Below are 19,555 nucleotides of genomic sequence, written 5' to 3'. Positions count from 1 at the left end.
GGCTCCATCTCCTTTCTCCTACTGATAAATGAGGCCTAAGAAAGAAGGAAGCCTTGGCTGGGTGCAATGGCTTACACCTGTAATCCCATCACTTTGGGAGGTTGAGGTGGGCGAATTACCTAAGGCCAGGAATTTGAGACCAGCCTGGCCAACATGGTGAAACCCCGTCTCTACTAAAAATACAAAAATTAGCCAGGCATGGAGACATGCACCTGTAGTCCCAGCTACTCTGGAGGCTGAGGTAGGAGAATTGCTTGAACCTGGGCGGCAGAGGTTGCAGTGAGCTGAGAGCACACTACTGCACTACGGCCTGGGTGACAGAACAAGACTCTGTCTCAAAAAAAAAAAAAAAAGAAAGAAGGAAGGCTTCGGATTTACTCCCTGCTTTCCCATTAGGGTTTTCTTTCTGAGAGTCTAAGAAGCAGAGGAGAAGCGAAGGCAAACCTCCTCTTTTCTACGTCTCTCATCTGATCCTCAGATACCACAAGGAATTGATTCCATGGAAAAGTCGCAGAAAGCTTTACAGGCCAACATATGCTATTCAAGAGAGGACAAAATTTATATGGACAAAATTCTGGTGGCAGTATCAGCTCATGTAGCATATAGACACACTCCTGACCATCTCATTCTATACGCTTTTTCTTTTTAGACAATAGGCCCATCTTGACGATTTGTATTGAAAGGGTAGGGTTCCAAAAATCACGTGTCTCTAACCAGATTTCCACAAAATTTTAAATGAATATTAGAATTTTATTACATTATGAGAATATTATAATTTTCAAAACAATGAGGGTGGACTGATTCAAATAAAAGTATGAAGGGCTAATAAGGAGAACCTCAAGGGTAAAAAACTATAAAATCTCCCTCAAGATATAGTCAAAATACATTTATATCTTTTTTTTATAAGCCACAATTTGCTTCTTTGGTCTCTAGTCTCTGCTTAGCCTTGAACAAATCACAAGCAATTATTCCCAAAGGATAAATTTCCTTTTTCAGATTAAAAATATTTTAATCTTCTAATATAGTCACAAGCAGATTTCAGAGATTAAACACAATTGCCACTTATTTCTTGCTTGTCTGAACTAAAAGTGGCATGTGGTTGTTGATTCAAATATGTGACTGCTTCAATTTTCTGTGACAATATGGCTACTGGAAATGGCATAGTGTTCTTATATACACCTGACTCAAAATGAATTTAACATCATCTATAAATAGCTTGATTTCAAACATTATTTTATTGTTTTGACAGAACTTCATTATTATAAAACCAATGAATTAACCACAAAAACAGGTTATGCCAGAGAAGGAAGTTATTGGTAAATAACGCATTGCGATACTTTTGGCCTTACAACAGGCAACTGAGTATTTCAGAAGTTCTAAGCATCTCTTATAGGCTAAAATAACACTGGAAAAGATCAGCCTTTCTCTTCTTAGTCTTATTCCTCATAACGTCAATTGATCAACGGCAGACAATTTCCAGACATAGAAATTATGAAGATAATAGCTAAACCAAATTTTCTATGTAACTTCCCCAACTCTGATGTCCCAGTAAGAAAGGTCTGTAACTGCTTTGTATCTGTTGATACATCTCAGCTGTTAGGACTTGCCCATATTTTTCAAGACATCATTTGACCTGAAAAACTTACTTTCATCTGAAAGTTTTATAACATTTTCATTAGATGGAGTGGCACTGATCAGCATCACACTCTCCAAGTCACATACACTTTGTGATCTGCTTCTGACTTCAGCATGGCAAGAGAAACAAGGTATTATACAACTTCATTTGAACGCTATTGTTAATATCTCAAAAGGCTTGTATATTTGCGAGAAAGATGCATCATAATGAGGATGTGGTTTAATTTTCAGTAAATCAAATCTGGCTATCATGAAAACACTTAATTCAATTTCTCCACTGATTCTCTGAAATCTAAAGAGATAATCAAAATGAGAATATAATGAATTAAACTGGATTTTCATTAAGTCTGCCTCCAAATTTTAAAGCCCTGGGTACCAAACATTTTTGCTTTGATTTTTTTCTGGTAGCTTTCCAAAGATAATAGTAAACAGTAAGGAAGATGCTTAATGATAAACCACACACACATATTTTTTTGGGAGACAAGAGTCTTGCTCTGTTGCCCAGGCTCAGGTGCAGTAGCATGATCTCAGCTCACTGCTGGATCACTAACCTCCACCACCTCCCAGATTCAATCAATTCTCATTCCTCAGCTCCCAAGTAGCTGGGATTGCAGGCACTCAATGCCCAGCTAACTTTTGTATTTTTAGTAGAGACAAAGTTTCACAATGTTGGCCAGGCTGCTCTCAACCTCCTGAGCTCAAGTGATCTACCCACCTCAGCCTCCCAAGGTGCCGGAATTACAAGCGTGAGCCACTGCGCCCACTTATAAATGTTTTATTATTGCCTCCCCCATCAAGCTACTAACTCACAGGGTTAATAACTTTAGATAAAACATATATGAAGACAAAGAACACACAAAAATATTTCATATTGTCAATGGCCATGGGCCAAATTCTGAGTTATATTACCATTACCTAGTGAATTTAGCATTAGTAAGAATGATCCAAGTCAATAAATATATTTAGCATTCCAAAGAAATTCTGATAACCCTTTTCTCTATCTAGTTATGCAGAAAAATCTCTGACTTCTTTGTATAAAACATAAGACCATCAGCTAATGTTCCAGTTGGTTAGTGCAGAGAAGTAAGCTACTAATAACCATGCTTGTTTATTCCCATTCAATGCTTATTAACCTACTTGAAGGATCAGTGGGCCTTTGGAAATTATTTAATAATAATTATTAACAGTCTCTTCATTTTGCCTAGAATGAATCTAAAGTTCATTTTATTAATGAGTAGTTATCTAGCAAATACTCAATATGCTATTTAATCTGGATGGTATGGCTCATGCTGAAAATTCTTGAAGTTAATCCATGAAAGCTGATCAGAAAGATAGGGTATAAAACAATAGAATGTGTGAGTTAGGAGTAAAGAGGGGATGCAAATATATGAATTCTGAATCATCATAATAAACTAAGCTGGTTTGGGGATAGATTAATTAAAAATACACATTTTCCTCATTTCTCTGGTAATAGGTATAGACTGAAGACATCAAGAGCTAAAAGGACTATTCTAAATTTAGGATATCAACAGCAGAGTCTTAAGTTTGCTAAAGTCTGAAAAAAAAAAAAAAAAGAAAAAACCAACTTATGTTATATTCTTGCTGTTACCTTGCCACCATGCTTAACATATGTCTGTGGTGAATATCATTACAAACTTATGATCAGTCATGCAGTTTATATTCTAGGTTGGAAAATGGACAATAACAGTATAAAAAATAAATTATATGGAATGTTAAACAGTGATACACCCCAAGGAGAAAAAATAAAGAGGTCTAGGAGACGTGTGTTGTATATGTGTGAAATGGGATAAAAGGTGTTGAAACGTGTAGGTTGGCCAAGGAAGGCCCATTTCCCAAATCACATACAGAGAAGAGTAAGATATTCATGCCACTGCTTATTGTAAGTACAAGATATTTCTGCCAGATTGATTATTATTCCGGATGTGTGTCCTAGAAACTCTTATTTAGAAAAACCAAACTTCCAAAAAGTTTAAATAAGAATTAACTCTATTTAATGAAAGAAATAATTCTAATTTTATTTTTATTTTTATTTGTTTTTTCTTTTGTATTGCATTTTAGGTTTTGGGGTACATGTGCAGAACATGCAAGACAGTTGCATAGGTACACACATGGCAGTGTGTTTTGCTGCCTTCCTCCCCTTCACCCACATTTGGCATTTCTCCCCAGGCTATCCCTCCCCAGCTCCCCGCCCCCACTGTCCCTCCCCTATTCCCCCCAATAGACCCCAGTGTTTAGTACTCCCTTCCCTGTGTCCACGTGTTCTCATTTTTCATCACCCGCCTATGAGCGAGAATATGCGGTATTTCATTTTCTAAAGAACAGCTTTCTTAATTTTATTTTTAGGAGAGGTAATTATAAGTTGAGGAAAAAAATAACATGATTTCCTACAGGTAGTTATTGACTTTTATTTTAAACATAGTCGTTTCTAAGCTACTTTGAGGTTTCCAGTTTCAGTCCACTAGGGCACAGTGTTGATAGTCTTCAAAGTGATGATGATTTTTTGAACACCTGTGAGTCCAATAACTTTGTTTTTTGTTTTGTTTTTGTTGTTGTTATTGGTTTTTTGTTTGTTTAAGTCAGAGTCTCGCTCTGTCCCCCAGGCTGGAGTCCATGGCGTAATCTTGGCTCACTGCAACCTCTGCCTCCCAGGTTTAAGTGATTTTCCTGCCTCAGTCTCCCAAGTAGCTGGGACTACAGGCATGCACGACCATGCCCAGCTAATTTTAGTATTTTTTAGCGGAGACAGCATTTTCCCATGTTGGCCAGGCTGGTCTCGGACTCCTGACCTCAGGTGATTCCGCCCACCTCGGCCTGCCAAAGTGCTGAGATTATAGGCTTGAGCCACTGTGCCCAGCCTGAGTTCATTAACTTTCAATGAAAACAGCTCCTCAGAAATATGGCTGTCCCACAGCATCTGGTTGATGCCCTTTGCACTGTTGTAGCTGGTTTTCTTTGGCCCCTGCTATCCACCAGAGTAACAGATGAATGCATATGCTAATGTACTTTCCCTATTCCCAAGCCACTCCTTGGCAAAGCTTTTCCTTAGGGTATTGGGTTCCCTCTTGCAGACAACCTGGGAACCATTTAGTGTAGTTAGACTATAATGATCCTTTGTTACCCACAAGGAAGGAGATTTACTGAGTGCCTCATTTCCTGTCATCCTAGCAGCAATCTGAACATGGGAAAGAAGTGATCTTAGTGTCATTTCTCATATTTCTCCCCAGCTTGTTATAATAAAGTAGACAATGCAGTGTGCAAAATTCAGATTGCAAAGATGCTTGAACTGCCCATTATCTACAGGAGAGTTTATGACCAGTCTTTCTGTAGAGTTCAGCCTTATAAAAAGAGGAAGCCCAAAGTAAGTTACAGCTTAACACTGCTGAATATGTGGCCACAGCAGTAATGTCAAGTGACAGGAGCCCAGATGCTGGGGTTGGCTTGGGTTCAAATCCTAAACTGTCTCTTTACTCATTGGGGGTTTAGGGACAGGTTTTTTAACCCTCTGTATGCCTTGATTTCCTCATTAGTAAAATAAAAGTAACAACAGTATAAACATGAGAGGGTTGATGTGAGGAAAACATGTCACCGGACTCTCAGAGGGAGAGGAGTAGAGATCATAGAAAAAGTGCCTGAAGAAACGTATAAAGGCACAGGTCTAAAAAGCTCAAAGAACCCAAAGACAAGAAATGTGAAAAAAACTGCATCAAGTCACATCATAATTAAAAAGAAAAATGTGCCAAAAATAAATGAGTGGTTCTCAGACAGGGATGATTCTTCCCCACCCACACCCCCACCCCACAGGAGACATTTAACAATGTCTGGAGATGGTTCTGCTTGTCATAGCTGGGGGAGGGTGTAGGTTGTGCTACTGGCATCTACTGAGTAGAGATCAGGAATGTTGCTAAATATCCTAAAGTGAACTGGACAGCCCTCACAATAATGAATTATCCTGCCCAAAATATCAACAGTGCTAAGAGTGAGAAATCCTAAAGGCATGTTATAATCAGATGTTTAAAACCAGTGGTAAAACCAGGCAAGAGAAAAAAATAAAAGGCTTCCAAATAGGAAAATAAGCCACACTGTCTCTCACTTCGCTGACAATATGATTCTATACCTAGAAAATGCAAAATACTCTGCCAAAAGGCTTCTAGACCTGAAAAATGACTTTAGTAAAGTTTCAGGATACAAAATCAATATACAAAAATCAGTATTATTTTTATACACCAATAACTTTCAAGCTGATAGCCAAATCAAAAACTCAATGCCATTTACAATAGACACACACACAGGCACACACCCTAGGAATATACCTGACCAAGGAGGTGAAAGATCTCTACAAGGAGAACTGCAAAACACTGCTGAAAGAAATAAAAAATGACACAAATGAAAAAACATGCCATACTCACGGACTGGCAGAATTAATATTGTTAAAATGACCACACTGCCCAAAGGAATCTACAGATTCAATGCTATTCCTAATAAATTACCAATGTCATTTTTCACAAAATTAGAAAAAGACTATTCTAAAGTTCACACGGAATCAAAGAAGAGCCTGAATAGCCAAAGCAATCCCAAGCAAAAAGAAGAAACCCAGAGGTATCACATTACAAACTATATATAAGGCTACCATAATCAAAGCAGCATGGTCCTCGTATAAAAACAGACACATAGACCAATGGAACAGGATAGAGAATCCAGAAATAAAGCTGTCCACCTACAACCACCTGATCTTCAAATAGCTGACAAAAATAAGCAATGGAGAAAGGACTCCCTATTTAATAATGGTACTGGGATAACTGGCTAGCCATATGCAGAAGAATGAAACTGGACCCCTAGCTTGAACCATATATAAAAATTAATTCAAGATGGATTAAAGATTGAAATGTATGACCTCAAACTAAAAAATCCTAGAAGAAAATTTAGGAATACCATTCTGGACATCAACTTTATGAAAAAATTTATGAGTTATTCCCCAAAAGCAATTTCAACAAAAGTAAAAATTGACAAGTGAGATCTAATTAAACTAAAGCTCTGCATAGCAAAAGAAGTCAGCAAAGTAAACAAACTACAATAAGATGTCATCTCATACCATTTGGAATGGCTGCTATTATTTTATTTATTTATTCATTCATTCACTTATTTTTGAGATAGAGTCTTGCACTGTCTCTCAGGCTGGAGTACAACTGCATTATCTCAGCTCACTGCAACTCCACCTCCCAGGTTCAAGCAATTCTCCTGCCTCAGCCTCCTGAGTAGCTGGAATTACAGGCATGTGCCACCATGCCCAGCTAATTTTTGTGTGTGTTTTTTTTAGTAGGGACAGGGTTTCACCATGTTGGCCAGGCTGGTCTCGAACTCCTGACCTCAAGTGATCCACCCGCCTCTGCCTCCCAAAGTGCTGGGATTATAGGTGTGAGCTACCGTGCTCAGCCCAGAATGGCTATTATTAAAAAGATAAAAGGTAAGAGATGCTCAAGAGGCTGCAGAGAAAAGGGAATGCTTATACACTGTTGGTGGGAATGTAAATTAGCTCAGCCACTGTGGAAACCAGTTTGGCAATTTCTCAAAAAACTAAAAAAAGAACTATCATTCAACCCAGCAATCCCATTACTAGATATATACCCAAAGGAAAATAAATTGTTTTACCAAAAAGACACATGCACTTGTAGGTTCATCACAGAGCTATTCATAAAATATAAAAATATGGAATCAATCTAGGTGCCCATCAGTGGCAGCCTGGTACACAACACTATGAAATACTACACAACAATAAACAAGAATGAAATCATGTTCTTTGCAGCAACAAGGATGTAGCCGGAGGCCATCTTCCTAAGTGAATTAACACAGGAACAGAAAACCAAATACCGCACACTGTCACTTGTAAGTGGGAGCTAAACACTGGGTACATCTGGACATAAAGATGGGAACAACTGACACTGGGGACTACTAGAGAAGGTAGAGAGGGAGGGGGACAAGGGCTGAAAACCTACCTATTGGGTACTATGCTCACTATCTGGGAGATGAGATCATTAATACCCAAACCTTAGCATCATCCAATATGATGTAACAAATTTGCACATGTACCCACTGAATTTAAAATAAAAGTTGAAATTATAAAAACAAAAAACAAGCAAACAAAAACAAAAACAAAACCCAGTGATAAAGACAGTCTTAAAATCATACCCTGATTCTATTTTCTTCATTCATGACAAATAAAGAAAGTAACTTAAACAGTAAGCACTTTATTGTAAATCACTCACCATATTCAAACTAGGAGTTGAGCACCATGAAGTAAATATGCTGGGAAAGGCAGAGCTATTTGGAGGGGTTTCTAGAACCCAAGGGTCAGTGTGACTTTTTAAAAACACGATTTTAAGTGGTTAAGGGAGCTACACGTTGTACAAGATACTCTGAAGGTTCTATTCTGTGGTCCTTCCATCACTTAGAAAGATATGAAGGTAACAGACTTAGCAGTGGATACAAATTCAAAGCTTATTTCAGCTCAACAAAGATTTACTAGAACTACTTACAAGTATACATTAGATATCAATGCGGGTCTCTTCAGTTAATGCAGTAGCCTTTCTGTTATATCATGTCTATTTGCTGTATAATAAATTCTGTCCAAAGTTACAAAAATATTTTTAAAATTCCCACCAATTTGGGCCATTTAAAAATATGATAATGTTTACGGATCCTTAAAAACCAGACCTGAAGTAACATGTTGTGACAGAATAAAAAAATAAAAACCAACACAGATTTCCACTAAATACTAGGCACTCAACTATTAATACCTACTTTATATTCATGATGTCATCATTCTCAAATATATCATTTGGGTTTGATATTATTGCCCTCTTCATTTTACAGATGAAACAGAAGAACAGATGAACTGTTTTGCCCCAAATCACAAGCTAAAAACAGTGCCAGGATCTGAACGAGAGAGGTTTTTAAAAGCACATTATGATCTTTAGTTGTATGTTGCTGGAGTTATCTTGGATTTTTGTAACAAATCAGTATGTGTTTTCAATACTAGAGCACTGCTCCACCATGTGAATTTATTAAGATACTTTGGTGTCCCAAAGTCAGCTGCAGTAATCTTGATTTCCCTGTCAATCCTTGCACAGAGAAGTAAGAATGAAAGTGATCACAGGCATGGCAGAACATGTATATGCGACTTATTAAAAACTATCTTGTAGTTTTATGTTTACAGATGGCTGGCTTGGAGAAGGTGAAAAGAGATGGTTATTTTTGTTTGATATGTCCCAGACCAAAAAAAATATTGAAAATCAATTCTTTCAAACATACAAATCTGAACTCTGGTTCACTTTAGGTAGATTTCAATAGACTATACATGGAGAGCTATGAACATAACATTTTGTTTAGGTTTTCTGATTGGTTAAAAAAAAGTCACACCAAAAAGAAATTAAAAAATCACTTTGTTGATTAATGCTAATCAACAAAGCTATTGATAGTTTTTAAAAAAATCAGAAATTCCTCAGTGCTCTAAGTGAGTCAAAATTGAGTTTTGTGTCTTCAGAAGTATTCCTCCAAGGTTAAAAAATGAATATTCAACTCAATTAGGTCAACCAAGTCAATTTTCTTCTTTAGTGGAGGAAATGATAGATCAAAATGTGTTTTATTGGAGAACTAGTAAGTTAATGAAGGATACAGTAGTAGGCAATATATGACCCACTGTGATAGAATACAGAGTTACAGACAGTTAAACGTAGATGTCACTTATTTTTTTTGCTGCTGTTGTTTTTGAAACAGGGTCTCACTGTTGCCCAGGCTGGAGTGTGGTGGCATGGTCTCAGCTCACTGCAACCTTCGCCTCCCAGGCTCAGGCCATCCCTCCACCTCATCCTCCCACATCATCCTCCTAAGTAGGTAGGACTACAGCGGTGCTTTTGCAGAGATGGAGTTTCACCACATTGCCCAGGCTGCTCTTAAACTCCTGGGTTCAAGTGATCTGCCCACCTTGGCCTCCCAAAGTTCTGGAATTACAAGTGTGAGCCACTGTGCCTGGCCTTTCTGTTTTTAACTTTTGTTTGATACTTTTTCTTTTTTTATGCCTCTCTCAGGTGGTTCTATACACAAGTTATAGTAAATTCAAAACAAATGAAATTTCACATAACTTATAATTCATAATTCATTAACTCTACCAATGTGCCTTATTTTATAAATATATAAACAATTATGTTTATAGTCCTGTATCTGCTCTACAAATGGAAAAACAAAACATTTATACTTACTGGAAAGAACGGTTGTAAGGAAAATGTAGTCTGAAAAGGATATGAGCCCACATTCTCCAAGGGTGTAAAATATACTGCCTTCATCAGCAAATTTTTCTCGTTCCTGGGAAATTTTCTATAAAATGTATCGGTTCCACCAAAAGACAAAAATATATAAGTGAATTAGAATATAAATAGTAAGAGGTGAATCACCATTTATTTGAAGTTTTATGCTATTTATCATAAGCGTTTCTCTGATGGCCATTCAAAAATCAATGGATCCTTTGCAGTTTTCAAGATGATGAAAATTTCAAGACAAAAATTATTTTTTCATTTTAACACTGGCTCAACATGAACACTAGAAAATGATTTCTATGTTAGAACCCTCTACCACTGAGCATTGTATATGTTCATATACAGGCCCACCTCAGAACAGGTTTTGTTTCTGTTTGAAAAACCTTCTTCTACAGTGGTATAAATAGTAGTAAACAAGCAAACAAACACATGAAAAAACTAAAAGGAAATCAGTTTTGTCCAAGAGAAACTATACTGATAGTGATTAGAAAGAAGTGAACAACTATTTCCAAGGTCCATACAAATGCTCAGAAAACCAATTTCTGAAATACTAATTTTAATTTTACTTTGTAACCCCAAGAATCTTAGTTTCAAATATCAAACAGTATGCAGAGTGAACAGCATCTCTGAAATATAATGACAAATCAGACGTGCACACTTTTGGCACAATTTAATCATATTTACTGTTACCTTAACTGAGGCTCCTAAATTTCAGCTATTTGATGAAACTGTCTCCTAAAACTTAGTTTTTACTCTAAATACATAGGTTTTTTTTTTTTCTTTAGTCTATAAATCTCACAAAGAAAGTTAGTTCTCAGCTTTAGTAATTGTCTGCCTGGCAAGTGGTCTCTTCCTGGGTGTTTAAATAAGCTTGCCCTGTTTTCTGAATTCTTAGCCAAAGCATAAACTTAGTGGTGACATTGAATATATTTTCAAAAACTGAAAAGGATCCACCAACAGTTAGACTTGAAACTAATTTCCACAAGTTCTGGACCACCAAAAATATTTAAGGAATTATTCTAAGTATAAAATAACAGATTTTAAAAACCCAAACCAATAAAGCACAATCAAAGTAATAATGTCATGCAAGCATAAAGTAAGACGCAGCATTGCAAGCATAACTTCAAGAGGAGTATCATGAAAACGAAACCAACAAGCACCATCTCAACAGCATCCAGTTACATAACTATCCAATGGGTTACCTCTGTCTAGTGGAGATCCCATCATCAACCACAAAGGAAAGAAAACTGGTTAACCAACTGGAAATACAGGTAGTACCAACGAATCATCATGAAGTTGGTTTGCATGATCTTCTTAATAAACTCATTCAAAATAGCCTCTACTAGATATTTACTTATTCATGAGAACAGCAACTATGGACAGGTTAAAGTCCATAAGTGAATACGAATAACACAGTACTAGGTTTTGATGGTGCTTCTACTTAGGAGAACTTCGCTGACTTCTTTCGTGGCTGACAGAAGGCACAGTACTGTTTGATAGCATTTAGAGATTACTTCTTTGAGTTGACAACAAAAATTAGCATAGTCCAGTATGTTCTTACTAAGGTTAGATCTCATACCACACTTGATCTTTCTAACAAGAGACTGAACAGCAATTTCAGACAAAAAAAGCTACTGGACGAGAACTAGAATAGCAAATCTTTCCACCAGGGAGTTAATATTTAAATTTCTCAAAATAGAAGAAAAAAAAAGTTGCATTTTTCACATTACCCAAGATGCTGCAAAAGTAAGGTATGTGAACAGAAAAAAATATACAAAATGAGAATAGGTGTCCAAAAGCTATTACCAGCCATAACAATAAATGTGTATAGAAGCTAATACTTAATAATAATGATGTAATAAGCTTATGGGGAAATTGCTATAAGTAATTAAAATAAACAATATAGTGGAAGCCACAGGTTGAGAAACAGACAAAGTCTAAGGATATAGTGAAATGAGGCAGCTAAGCCAAAGAAGCATACCTAACATTATTTTTCAAACATCACCTGGGCCATGCTGATGCCGAGAAGATAACACAAAGACAAATCCAATTTTGTGGGTTACAAAATTTAAGTATGATATAACTTCAAACTCACAGAAAAATTGAAAGATTAGTATAAATTCACCAACAGTTTACATATTACACAATTTGCCTTGTATTTTTTCAGTGTGCTACTTTGAAAGTAAATTGGAAACAACATACCCCTTTACCCTTAAATACCTCAGCATAGATTTACTAGGAACAAAGACATTCTCTAATGTTCACAATCCCAAATGCCATAATCTTGAACAATGAAATCCCCAAAGATAAAAATTTCTAAAGCCTAAAATCCCCCAAATGTAATTCTGATACATAATTTATAACACAGTATACACTTAATACAACCAGGAAATTTAGTATTGATATACATACTATTATCTAATCCAGTCCTTTTTTTTTTTTTTTGAGATGGAGTCTCTGTCACCCAAGCTGGAGTGCAGTGGCACGATCTCGCTCACCGCAACCTCTGCCGCCCAGGTTCAATCCTCAGCCTCCTGAGGAGCTGGGACTACAGGCATACACCACCATGCCCATCTAATTTTTGTAAAGACAGGGTTTTGCCATGTTGGCAAGGCTGGTCTCAAACTCCTGGTCTACTCACCTTGGCCTCCCAAAGTGCTGGGATTTACAGGTATAAGCCACTGCGACCAGCCAAATCCAGTCCATTTTCAAATTTAACCAACTGTCCCAATAATTTCCTTTATAGCTATTTTCCCCAGATCAGAGATGTAATCCACAATCATAAACTGCATTTAGTTATCACGTCTCTTTAGTCTCCATTAATAAAGAACAGCCTTCTTTGTCCTTCTTTATTTTTTCCTGTAGGAGGTTTATTGGTTTTGATTGTGATAAATTCACCATTTTAACCATTTAACCACACAATACATGGGCCTTTTAGGTTTGGTTTCTTTCACTTAACATGTTTTTTTATGTTCACCATGCTGTAGCATGAATCAATATTTAATTCCTTTTCATTGCCAAATAATATTCACTGTATGGGGAGCTGATCATAACACTATATCAAAACACTATAATCCAGAATGTTGAAATCCCCAAAGATCAAAATTCCTAAGTCTAAAATCCTAAAAATATAATTTTGGAAAAAATAAAAACTCTTTAAAAGTTATTTGTTTACATTTTTAAAGTGGATTTGAGAAACATAAAAATGTGACAGAACACTTTGAGTATATGAACCATGTTCATAAAGAAATGGCTCAAAGGGGAAATGTGTAAATGCCTATTACTAGTTAGTAATTGTATGTGTCCCAGCTTTATAACAGCAGTCATCTGAAATACCCGGAGAACAAACCTAAGTCTTTTGATGAGATCACTTAAAAAAAACAATGGTTTTTTAAGCCACCGACCTCTGAGCATGGTGGCTCACACCTGTAATCCAAGCACTTTGGAGGTCAAGGCAGGCACAGATCACCTGAGGTCGGGAGTTCAAGACCAGCCTGACCAACATGGTGAAACCCCATCTTAAAAAAAACAAAACAAAACAAAAAAAAAACACACAATGGGTCATCACTGCATACACAGTTGCCCAAAGAGCTGGGATCTTGAGAAATTTTATCTTTCACAAATGCAGAGGTACAAACCAGGTAATTTCTTCATTTATTGAGGAAGTTTCAATGTTTTTACATAAGTGCACAATGCTTACACACAATTAACGCTGCGATAATGCACTTTCCTGAAGTCAAATTTCTGATATCCAAAGCAGCAGCAGAAAAGTCTGTCCCAGCTCTCAGAGACCCATTTGTTCTCTCCAGACCCCTAGATGATTGGATGGTGCCCTTCAATGTTGAGGGCAGATCTTCCCCATCTAAATCCAATCAGATTCGCAGGCTAATCTCCTCTCCCTAACAGAAACACCCAAAGTAATGCTATACCAGGTTTCTAGGTATTCCTTAATCTAGTCAAGGTGACATTTAAAATCACTGACACCTAAAATTAAGTCCACAAGTTTACCCGTCAATGTGGCACCCATACACAGCTCCTTAAGCTATATTTAACTCGCCAATAAAGATGACAATAAGGTAAGGGATTTTGATCTTTTGGGATTGTCTTTTGAGATTATGACCCAAACCCCACTGTATGTATATACCATAGTTTATCTATTCATATGCTCAAAGACATTTAGATTATTTCCACCTTTTGGTTATTCATGAGTATCTGAGTACCTGTTTTCAACTCTTTTGGTAAGTACCAAGGAGAGGAATTGCTAGGTCATATGGCACCTCTATGTTTTTGGTTTTTGTTTTGTTTTGGGACACTGTCTCACTCTGACACCCAGGCTGGAGAGCAGCGGTATGATCTTGGATCACCGCAGCCTCGACCTCTGGGGCTCAGCTCAGGTGATCCTCCCATCTCAGCCTCCCCAGTAGCTGGAACTACAGGTACATGTCACCATACCTGGCTAATTTTTTAAATTTTTTGTAGAGATGGGGTTTTGCCAAGTTGCCCAGGCTGGTCTTGAATTCCTGGAGTTGAGCAATCTTCCTGCCTCACAGTGCTGGGATAAAAAGCATGAGCCACCATGCTTAGCTGGTTGTTTTAAAACAGGAGGAGGTTGCTCTCCCGCACAGGATGGAATATAGTGGTGCAATCATAGATCAGGGCTGCACCCCTGACCTCCTTGGCTCTAAGCAATCCTCCCAGCTCAGCCTCCCAAAGTACTTGGATTACAGCACCATTTACATTCCCATAAGCAATGTAAAAGGATTCCAAATTCTTCACATCCTCACCAACACTTGTTTGTTTTTTAATTATAGCCATCCTCATGGATATGACATGGTATCTCATAGTGATTTTGATTTACATTCCCCTAACACCTAATGATGTTCAGCATCTTTTCATGTGCTTGTTGACCATTTGTATATCTTCTTGGAGAAATGTCTATCCAAGTCCTTTGCTCATTTTTGTATTGGTTATTTCTCATTTTGCTGTTGAGTTCTAATCAATGTTATTTATATATTCTGAATACTAGATCCTTATCATATATGTTATTTGCAAATATTTTCTCCTATTCCGTGGGTTGCCTCTTCACTCTTGATCATGTCCTATGATGCAGAAAAGTTTTAAATATTGGTGAAGTCCAATTTATCTATTTTGTTATTTGTACTTCTGATGTTATATTTAATATTTCATTACCAATCTAAGCTCATGAGAATTTACCTCTATTTTTCTACTGAGGGTTTTATAGCATTTGCTCTTATTTTTAGGTTACTGATCCATTTTTATTTAAAGTCTTTATATAATGTGAAGTAGGGGGTCCACTTTCATTCTCTTGTATGTGAATATCCAGTGGACCTCATACTATTTGTTGAAATGGTATGACCTTTGCCACTGAATGGTCTTGATGTGCTTATTGAAAACCAATTAACCATAGATACGTGAATTTATTTCTGGACTCTCAATTTTCTTTCATTGTCTGTGTTTATGCCAGTACATTATTTACATTTTTATAAATTAAAAATATTACAGTAAAATGTGTATTTTACTGCATATTTTAAAAATTTTGTAAATTAAAATTTACCACTATCAACACTTTAAAGTTTCTTCAGTTCTGTGCATTTTTTTCATTCTTTTTTCTCTCTGCCTTAGATTAGATAATATCAATTGACCTGTATCTTTCAGTTCCCTAATTCTGTCTGCTCAAGTTTGCTAGTTGAATCCCTCTAGTTAATTTTTCAACTCAGCTCTTGTACTCTTCAGTTCCAGAACTTCTATTTGGTACCTTTTAAATAATTTCTACATATCTATTGAAATTTTCTGTTAGTTCATGTATCATCCTTCTTTTAGCTATTTATACTTTAAACAGTTGATCTAAAATCTTTGAGCAGTAAGTATAATGTCTGTACTTCCTCAAGGATACTTCCTATTTGTTTCTTTTCTGTGATTGCACTATAATTTATTGTTTCTATGTATGCATAACTTCCTGTTGAAAACTGGATATTTTGTATATTATATTGTGGCAACTTTGGAATCACCTTCTTCCCTTCCTCAGAGTTTGTTGTTGCTACTTATTGTGGGTTGTAACTGCATGTGTAGTGACTTTATTAAACTCTTTTTGTAAAGACTATATTCTTTGTCACAGGTTGTCACTCAAGTCTCTGTTCTGTTACCTTAGTGATCAGCTAGTGATTTGACAGGTTTCCTTAAATGCCTGGAGCCAAAGGAGGAAAAATACTCTCTGGATCTTCTCAGATTGGCTCTGTATTGGGCATTTCTTTAATGCTTTGCAAGACCACTTATAACTCTGTCTTAGCCTTAAGATTCCTGCTTGCATGGAGCTTAAATGTCAGCCAGACATGAAAGCTTAGGATCTTCTAAGGTTTCTTCTGAGCATTCATTCAGCCCTAGGCCTTCTAGACTTCCTGTATATGGTGAAGCATTTCAAAGCACTTGTTCTCCCATGTATCTCCTTACACATCCTCTTCCTTCCCAGGCTATTTGGTTTGTCTGCTGCTTGTCCCAGGTTGCTACAGTGAGTATTATTTACCTTTAAATGCTTCTGACAAATGCTGCCCCAGCCCCCTAAAAGCTCTGAGGCAGGTGAAACAAAGGCAAGCCTCGAAGCTTGTATTTCTCAGGGATCCACCAGACAGGTTGATGACCACATCCAGAGTCCTCCAAGAACATGATCCACATTGCTCATTCTGGCACAACAAGCTCTGTCAGGAACATGGGCTGTCATCATTATGCCTGCCACTGCATGGGGGAGTTGCAGTGGTCACCAGGTAAGTTAAAATGTAATGTTTTCTGAACAAATTTTAGCAGCTTCTTTCTTTTTAAAGCATTCCCCTGGTAGTTGTAAGTCTTTGATTAGATTCTAGAGATCTGAACAAGTTGACTGACAATTTTTGGTAGCTTAGTTTTTGGTTTAATGGAGGGATGTAGTTTTGGAGTTCCCTGCTCTGTCATTTTTTTAATCTCTTTGTACTTCGTAACCTTGACAGTTTTAAAAGGTGCAGGTGTTATATTGCAGAATATCCCTCATTCTGAATTAGTCTGATGTTTCTTCATGATTAGATTCGTATCTATCACAAACTATGAATTCATATTGATATCTGTATTTCCTTTCTAGGATAGAATACCATCTTATCCCTCACACATTTGTTACTACCTTCTCCAAAAATGAGAAACTTGGTTCCCATTATCATCAATATACTCAAGCTTAGAATACACAAAAAGTAGTTTCACAACTGCTAATCCTATCTCTGCAGATAACAAACATAACCATACCTTTTAGAGTTCAACATTTGTTACTTTTTTTTCTTTCCCCCAGAGTGTAAGTTCCGAGTAACTTTCAGGGGACTTCCCTGTACACACTGGCCCTGTTTATTAACTTGTTGTTAACTATTTTTTCTTTTCTTTTTTTATTGTACTTTGGGCTCTGGGGTTAGTTTTTAAAGGAAAAGCTACATATGTTGAAATGCAAAAATCTAATGTATAATACTATCAAGATACAGAACATTTCCATCATTCTGAAAGTTCTTTTATGCCCTTCATCTATCATAGATAAATTTTGCCTGTTCTAGAACTTCATATAAATGGTATCACTAGCATATACTTTGGTGTCCTGCTTCTTTGGCTCAGCATAATGTGAGGGAGATTCATCCACACTGTAGCCATCAGTAGTTCATTTTTATTGCTTAGTGTTTTATATTGATCATTAAAAATTAAAATAAATGTATTATTTATCACAATTTATTTTGTGTATGATGATAATATATACAAATAATATAATTTATTCATTCCTCACTGATAAACACTTAAGCTCTTTTCAGGTCTTGACTATTCTGACTTTTCTCACATTTGTTGTACCTTTTTTACTTGCACCATAAAATGGATGAAAGCTCTAGCTGCTCCACATCACTGCCAACAACTGTGTTGCATCTTTAATTTTAGCCATTCAAGTGGATACGTAGAGGTATCTCATTGTGGTTTTATTGTGCATTTCCCCAGTGACCAATGTTGTTGAATACTTTTGTTTATTGGTGATTGTTTATCTTTCTCTGGGTATCTGTTCAAGATTTTTGCCCATTTTTAATTGGGTTATCTTTTTATTACTGATCTGTAGTAGTTAATCACATATTATAGATATGAGACCTTTGTCGATGTGGTTGCCAGACTCCAAGATGACCCAAGTGATTGCTGCCTCCCGCTACTCCCATACTTACACAGCCTTTGTCTCCTCCCACTAAATCTGGGTTGGTCTATATGACCAACAGAATACAGCTAAAGTGATGATATGAGACTTTTGAGGCTTGGCCATAAAAGACACCTTGTTCTGTTAGAAAAGGCCAGCTGCTGAGGCCGGGTGCGGTGGCTCAAGCCTGTAATCTCAGCACTTTGGAAGGCCGAGGCGGGTGGATCACGAGGTCAAGAGATGGAGACCATCCTGGTCAACATGGTGAAACCCCGTCTCTACTAAAGATACAAAAAATTAGCTGGGCATGGTGGCGCATGCCTGTAATCCCAGCTACTCAGGAGGCTGAGGCAGGAGAATTGCCTGAACCCAGGAGGCAGAGGTTGCGGTGAGCTGAGATAGTGCCATTGCATTCCAGCCTGGGTAACAAGAGCAAAACTCCGTCTCAAAAAAAAAAAAAAGCCAGCTGCCTTGCTCTGTTAGAAAAGGCCAACTCCCAAATTGGCTGACACCCACAGAAGTAATGAAGTGTGGTAGTGGCTGCATTGGCAATGCAGAGCGGATAGATTCCCCTCAGGAGCTTCATGCATTAGAGTGAATTGCTGTCACCATTCCCAATTCTCAAGGGCAGGGCCTCCATGCCACTCTTATTTTTCCTGTGGAAGACGGTTCTTCTCTATCCCTGTTTCCTCCAAAACCCCACTAAAGCCTTAGGTCACTCTAAAAAAAAATTCATAGACGCTTGCTTGGTAGGGTTTTAGGATATTCTCCTATAACCTAAATCTGGCATTTATCCAAAAAAAAAAAAAAAAAAAAAAAAGAAAGAAAAGGCCAGCTGCCATCTGAATAGAACACTTAAGTAGGCCTGTGGAGAGGACTACAGGGAGAGGATCTGAGGCCTCTCACCAACAGCACTATCTTACCAGTACAAGTGAGTGTGCCACCTTGGAAATGAATCCTCATCCTTGGTCACCGGGGTGACTCACATCCCAGCCAACATCTGATGGCAACCTCATGAGAGAGCCTGAGCCAGAACCATCTAGCCAAACTACCCCCAAATTCCTAATTCACAGAAAGTATGAGAAACAAGAAATAATTATTACTGTTTTAAGACACTAAGCTTAGATTTGTTACTCAGCAAACAGAAAATACAGTCAAATATATCCACTGAAAATATTTTCTGCCAGTATGTGGCTTGTAATTTTTGTTTTGACAATTAGAAGTTTTAGAAATAGATAAATAAGACTTTCACAAAGTCCAATATATCAGTTTTTTTCTTTTATGGTTAATGCTTTTATATACTGTTTAATATATTCTCTTATATTTTCTTTTAGGAGCTTTAAAGATTTTACATTTAGGTTTATGATCCATTTCAAGTAAATTTTGTACATGGTGAGGTAAT

General features: G+C 37.1%; 1 protein-coding gene across 6 annotated transcripts in view; it reads right to left on the bottom strand.

Moving 5' to 3' along the window:
- The window catches only part of MICU1 (mitochondrial calcium uptake 1), a 243,149-nt gene that overhangs the window by 113,606 nt on the left and 109,988 nt on the right, over positions 1–19,555 (bottom strand). For all 6 annotated transcript variants that reach the window (XM_078345622.1, XM_078345624.1, XM_009009751.5 and 3 more), the window contains one exon: positions 9,909–10,023. In XM_078345622.1, the coding sequence (XP_078201748.1) occupies positions 9,909–10,023 (115 nt within the window). The remainder of the gene's footprint in view (positions 1–9,908; positions 10,024–19,555) is intronic.

Source organism: Callithrix jacchus, chromosome 12 (genome assembly GCF_049354715.1).
Source record: "Callithrix jacchus isolate 240 chromosome 12, calJac240_pri, whole genome shotgun sequence".
Classification (NCBI taxonomy): Eukaryota; Metazoa; Chordata; class Mammalia; order Primates; family Cebidae; genus Callithrix; species Callithrix jacchus.
Note: the sequence above shows the minus strand (reverse complement) of the source record. Positions and strands in the feature narration are given on the sequence as shown.